The sequence below is a fragment of the Liolophura sinensis genome, chromosome 9, assembly GCF_032854445.1.
Source record: "Liolophura sinensis isolate JHLJ2023 chromosome 9, CUHK_Ljap_v2, whole genome shotgun sequence".
Classification (NCBI taxonomy): Eukaryota; Metazoa; Mollusca; class Polyplacophora; order Chitonida; family Chitonidae; genus Liolophura; species Liolophura sinensis.
Window position 1 is genome coordinate 7,844,616 of NC_088303.1, and position 7,110 is coordinate 7,851,725.

The 7,110-nt window shown below is 37.3% G+C and overlaps 1 protein-coding gene across 1 annotated transcript; it reads right to left on the bottom strand.

Annotated features, from left to right (window-relative positions):
• Positions 1-777: 777 nt before the first annotated feature.
• LOC135475081 (glyoxylate/hydroxypyruvate reductase B-like) lies at positions 778-7,021 on the bottom strand. Its single transcript, XM_064754823.1, has 4 exons — positions 6,625-7,021; positions 5,876-6,050; positions 4,884-5,062; positions 778-3,791 (listed from the first exon to the last, which is right to left on the bottom strand). The coding sequence occupies exons 1-4, from the start codon at positions 7,019-7,021 to the stop codon at positions 3,535-3,537; spliced, it is 1,008 nt and encodes a 335-aa protein (XP_064610893.1). The 3' UTR covers positions 778-3,534.
• Positions 7,022-7,110: the final 89 nt, after the last annotated feature.

The following is a 7,110-nucleotide window of genomic DNA, read 5'->3' on the forward strand; positions in this document are numbered from 1 at the left end:
TCAAATACATCTTCCTAGTTCATGTGAACTTACAATTTACCTGAACTATCCTAAAGGATGTTGTCTCCAATGACAGAAAGCTTGGAGAGGACTTGAGGGGAGAAAATGCCCACAGCATTGTTTACATTTGTTTCCATTTTATATTGCTTTTAAAATCTTACGTGTATGATCATTTCCAATAAATTGGATTCATGTCTCATTTCTGTTTGGAAATTTGCAGTTTTGGTGGTACTTTATGGATTTTAAACGATATTCATGTACATATTGGCTATGGAGCAGTGGCTGCACGTATCAGTTTGTTACACAATAGCTCCATTGTTTGCCACGAGTCAGTCATCTTGCGGATCCACCTGTTTGTTTGGGAACTACAGGTGTTCGGATGACCTGTACCTGATGTTCAAGTGGCGTACTAATTTCGCAGATTTCATTTAAAAACTGCATCCTTCACTCACTAAGTTTTGAAATCGGATCTCTGTCCGAAGTTCAGTTCTCTCTCATCTGAGCTATTGGGTACTTCTCGCTTGCTACTGCCGGATACTCTCGTTCTGGTACTAACACTTGTCAACAACAACATCAGCGCCTTGTGCATAAGGCCCTGCATCCCCATTATGTAAAACAACTAAACATTATGTAAAACAACTAAACATTATGTAAAACAACTAAACATTGACTTAAGATAAACATAAATGACCGAATTTATTCTTTCAAGTAAATTTATTTGCAACAATCAGAAAATAATATTAAAATAAAAAACTGTCAAAGTTTCTGAATGACTTGTTTCATGTATCTACCTAATATTATTTAGGCCCTACTTAATAGCAGCACACAGAATGTTGCTGCACTATTTTTGTCTGCATTTGCTCAGAAAAATTACCATGTTGAGAAAATATCATTTCCCATAGGGTCTCTCAATCACGTCAGTAGACCAAGCTCTGATCAATATGTTTGAAGGCTATATAAACATAGAAATGTGCAGCACTCATTCAGGCTAAGAAAAGCTGACTTCCTTAAAACTGATGGATAGTGGCAAGAAGACAATGGCTACCAAACTCCAATCATAACAACCATACGGAATGATGCATTTCAAGGATTCAGTTGGACTGAAGATAGTTTAGGATTACTGAGCAGGCTTCATTACCATGGCAACGTGCAATGATGACATCACGATGCCATACTGGTTACTTGTTTGTAACATCAACAGTGCTTCATACTGTATTTTGAAACCTCTTTACTTTGTTTTTGTTTATTTATTTGATTATTTTACACCGTTTTCAAAAATATTTTACTTATACGACGGCAACCAGCATTATGGTGAGAGGAATCCTGCCATTCTTTATGTGCTAGAATCTTGCAAAATGCATGTCGTACTGCCAGAACCAGGTTTTGTGCACAGACCTGTTGAGCTTACTATATGTATGTATTTATTATATGCTTGAAAGCCAATGACAAACAGATCAAGTGAGTTCTGATATATATATTTTTTTCTTTGGTAAACAAAAATAACAACTTCAATAAGAGACAATAACAAGCTCTGGATGATATTTGAAGTTTTCTACATGCTGACTGGATATTATTTCATAGTCCTTTGAAGCACCCATACATCATTGTCACAAAATAAAAAATAAAAAGATGTCACCATCAATGCCTTTCATGGTACTCTCCTGCTAATAGTATTTATACACTCAAAAAAATATTACTAGTACTAAAATTACTAATTTGTTGACAAGTGTATACAACCATATGAAGACTAGAACTGAAAAACTTGCCAACTGTATACAAGAAAAATAATACAAATTTAAAAGCAAGACATTCTTTGGTCTACACATTTAATACCTGTTATTGCAGTGGTCATAACAACAATAACCATGCAAACACATTTCACTTCACTTTACTGTATCCAACAGATTACTGATTATGCTGACAGAAGTGAAACCATGTCATTAACATTACTGAAACAACATTTTGCAGGCATGCTAGTTTACCGGACATTTTAGCATTTTAAGCCAAGTTGAATTTTTTTTTTTTTTTCTGTGGATTAAAAAAACAGTCAAATTCCTCTTACAAAAGGAAAAACCTCATGCTTGATCTGGTAATGGCATAGTTTGAGTTAATAGCACCAATTTCTGTAGATTTCTTTGATAAAATACCACTGAATTACGTTTACAGTGAAGTAGCAAAAGGTACACTTCTGTAATATGTAAACTTGTAAAACGACTTAAAATGTTTGGTGAGTGCCGCCAGATCCAAAGAGTCATGTGTGACTGGCAGACTAGTGGATTTGTAAGTCAGAGCACGAAATATATTATCTCTTATTCAGAAGTAGGAAAGTACTAGTAAAATAAAGAAATAACTTGGTTAAAATAAACAATCATGTGTAAAATGATAAATATTGATCTAATTACTTTCAAAACAAAGAGATAAAAATAATAACTGGCTAATATAACCTGTGCATTGCACCAATGCATTCATATAAAATTCCCATAATATTAACAAACTTTGGGATATACAACTGTTTATGGATATGTAAATATGTAAACCCCCAACAGAGGCATAAAACTATGTAACCATAGTTTTCAAAAATAACAAAATATCCCCTGTAAAATGGATCACGGCAAATGGAATGTTGGGATTTTTACATTATCAGCGCTCAAATAACAGTATGTGTCCATGTCCTGAAGAGGTGGTCTTAGTCAATAATTGGTGAAAATGGTGCTTAAGCAGGTTACATATTCTGCCTATAGTTCAGAAAAAGAAATTACTTAAAAAAGTACAAAGAATCAACTGCCTTGAAAGCACAACTTCTCTCTGAGTATTTCCTGTTGGAGTACCTCTTTGGTTATAACTGTCTTTACATTGCATCACTGGTTATATTCAATATACATGTAGATGCTGGTATGGTAATATAATAAGAAAGTCAATAATAAAAGTATGTATTAAGTAAATTGTGGTTTTCATCCCGTGGAAAACTGAATGTTACATGTAGGTCACCATGAAAAACACCATTAATCATGCTTGCTCCATCAAAAACACCACTGGTCAACTCTACAGCATTAGCTTTACATTTGATCAATGACATGTGAAAGTCATTCAACAAATTTACTTTTCTTTTGCACCCGATGAAATTTAATTAAATCTTTCGCAGGATGTGTTATATCCAGTTATCACCTGTTATGCACAACACAATGTATTTTCAACAAGCCTGAAAAAAAACACCCCTTTGGAGAAGTGGTTAAGACCTATGTTGCTCTGTTACATAATGGTAATACTGAGGCTGACCTGAATTGCAGCTTCTGGAATTAGAGCAAAGTCTTATGGAATATATTTTATCATCTTTTCGAAGCGTAAGAGCTCAGACTGAGTGGACAGAACATACATTCTGGAAAAAAAGCAGGGCAAATAAAGTCTGTACCTGAAAACCAAGTTTATTACATCCCATGGACAATATGGGTCTCACCACTTTCTCCAAAGGGGTGCTACTTTTTTAGGTTTGTTTTATAATGTGGCCACATCCACAAAATCAGCACAGCTGAGAGGTTATTCTTTGGCATGGACTTCATTTGGTAGTGGGAGACCAGCAATGCCAGCTGTGATATTCTCCAGCATACAGCTGATCATCTTGAGTCGAGTCCGCAGTGTGGCAGAGGCCACGTGAGGTGTAAAGATGACATTAGGCAGTGTGAGCAGTTTGTGATCACGAGGTAGAGGCTCCGGGTAAGTCACATCTAAAGCAGCCTTGTATATTTTACCCGATGTTAAAGCACAGACAAGAGCATCCTGGTTGACAATTTTACCTGAAATATAGGAATTTATTTATTTATTTGAATCTTGCTTAACGTCATACTCCAGAATTTCCACATATACACTGGTGATCAGTTTAATGGGTGGAGGAAACCGATGTGCCTAGTGTAAACCAGCAACTGATGGAAAATCTGTAACCATGGCCACTCGAGAATCATCGACCCCTTTATATGGTCGCACAGGCAGCATAGGCAGTGAATGCGGGGAATTTCCAAATTCGCTGGCCAAGACATCGTTTGACCCTGCACCTTGTATACGCTTGACATTTAAAGTGATTGCCTCTACTAGAACATAGACACGCCCACCACCCACTCCTAACGTAACAGGTATTCAATTTAAAGAAAAGGCATTATTACTTTTTCATATATGCCATGTGGAAATAGCATACTGTTGTCTGTTGGAAACATGGATTCCATACTGACTAATAAATATAAGGCTCTGATGATGTTTTGGAATAGAATCCCATCACCCATGTAGCTGTGATGCTTTTATCATGACATGGCTTAGTTGGTTAGCGCGCTAGCGTAGCGTAATGACCCAGGCGTATCTCACCAATGAGGTCACTGAGAGTTCAAGTCCAGCTCATGCTGGCTTCCTCTCTGGCCGTACGTGGGAAGGTCCTACAGCAACCTGCAGATGGTCGTGGGTTTCCCCCGGGCTCTGCCCAGTTTCTACCCACCATAATGCTGGCCGTCATCGTATAAGTGAAATATTCTTTATTTATCAAATAAATAAATAAATTTATCATGGCAACAACATATAAGCTCATTTCCATCTCATTGAATTATATTTTCCTGGTGTTTTATGTGGTACTTAACAATATTTTAACAAGCATTGCTGAAATATTATTTGTGTGTCCCAACACATGTAGCTATGTCAAAGCCCAAAACAGAACACAAAGTTCGAGTAATTGCATTGAAAATGAACAAAGCAGCCCAAAAGTCAATTCAGAATAACCCACACTAAAAATGGCCATAATTTTATCAACAGTGCCTGAAACTAGAACTTGATCAGCAACTTTTCTCGATCAAATTTTGGCCATTAGTTTGCATTATTTCAAGAACAAGCACCAGTTGTGTTCTCACCCCTTGCTACATTGACCAAAATTGCAGTTTTCTTCATTGCGTCAAACTCTGCATCTCCAAACAGGCCATCTGTGTCGGGAGTGTGGGGGCATGTGATCACAACAAAGTCACTTTCTGCCAACAGATTGTGTAGTTTGGGGCAAAACAAGGCAGACAGACTTTTCTCCTCTTCATCAGATCTGGAAGATATAAAATACTGGATTATTACATGTCCACATAGTCTGTTAAGTGAGCGACACACTAAGCCTGTCATTCTTCAACCTTTTCACATGTTTCTAATGTGTTTATTCAAGCATATTCTGCTTAATTATATTTTTTGTGGAGCCGTGAAAATGGCCAATCCAAACAATGTTGTTCTGGTACCATAAACAAATTATAAATGTGCATAAAATACACTGAAAGTTGCTTTTTCATATGCAAAGAGGTTGAGGAATTAGGGTATAGCCTGGACTCGACTCCAGTTTCAGAGGAAGCAATGGCCATATTAACTTCTATATGTACTGTATGTCAATTTGGAGTATGTGTAACCTTGGCAACACGGAAATATGTTGCCAGATCTTGTTGTGTTTAGTTAGAGGGTTGTTATCCTAGGTAACTTGACACATCTTTCTTAAAGGATACATGAAACGGTGGGTTTTTATTTCTTCATACAGTTAAGGATGTGGCCTATGAAGGTATAAAAATGCTTCTCAACCTTCTTCTTGAGGTGTAAAAATGGCTTTAAACTACAATTTTCCTCAGGCCCAACAGTCAGTCGGGAAGTTAAATAGCCTGCTTTTGTGAGGTCTGCAGTGATAGCTGTCACCAAGGCCTCATAAACATTGAGAGCGCAGAATTGACAAATTCCCTGTCTAAGGCTAAGTGTGAAAAAAATGTATGGCAGTTATCCATTTCTTGTAACATGTGAATATTCTTAGTGAAAATCTATTACCCACAGAAGGGAAAGACAGCACCACATACTGACTTGTGCTTCACTTAAAACAAAAGCTTACCTCTTAGTTCTGTTATGATACAGAATTTTCATGTCAAAAGCCTTAGCCCTTTGTGCCACCTTCATGCCGATCTTTCCCATACCCACAATTCCTAATGTACTCTCTGACACATCCACCCCCAGGTTGGTATCATTTGGCCACTTTGTACAGTTGGGGTCAGTTGCCATCTTATGTCCTGTGAACAGCAGGACGAATGCTGTACACTAACATATAATAAAAAATTGAACAATCAACTCTGAACCATTTTCAAACTATGGATGAACTAGGTTTTTTTTTCCTATACCTTCCCATGTTATCTTCAACCTTATAGTCTGCTTACAACTGCCTCATGTCAATTTGGCTGTGTTGATTGACAAGAATATACCTATGCATTGAACATTTCAAAATTAGATATAGTCCTAGATGCCTCTACTTTTGCAATGATGTTTGCTAATCACTTACCATGAACCATTACACACATAGTGATTACCAAATATTGGAGCAAACATGGAGGCAGGTATAACTGCAGTCGATGAATGTGTCATATGCTATGGTATAGGGCACTTAATTTGGTTGAACAGGTTTGAATATATATATCTGAAATATTGTGATGTGCAAGTCGAACTATGTTTGATGCTGTCTTAATTTATAAGGTGACCTACTTGACTGTATAAGGTTATACAGTAAAAGTCGTGCATTATATATATTTAAAGGTAATAATTACTTCAACAGTCACAACACAACTGATGAAAAACGAGGACAAAATTAACCTTCAACAGTATTTCTGGCTGCTGCTAGCATCAGTCCCATGGCGTGATCAGCAACGGCATTGTTGAGAACATTTGGCGTATTGCTAATCTTTATTCCTCTAGAGTTGTACAACTTAACGTTGACGTGGTCTGTGCCCACTCCAAAATTTGCAGCCACTTTCAGATTGGGGAATTTGTCCAAATTTTCGGGTAACCTCATTTGACGTACACCTGGTCCGATCAAAGCACCTTCTACCTTCAAACCTAGCTCTGGATTCTTTAGAAAGTCGTCCCACCAAAGGATATCATACTGTTTTTCAATAAGCCCGACGTAGTCATCAATGTAACCACCCAAAATATCGTTGTGAAGGGATGCTGATTTGCTTGTTATCAGCACACATTTCTTAGGAGCTGCCATTTTAACTGTAGGTGTGTCACGTGACGGGTCACATTACAAGACCTGGAAGGTCAAAATGAGGTCAATGCGGATTTCGGTCATCTTCGGTA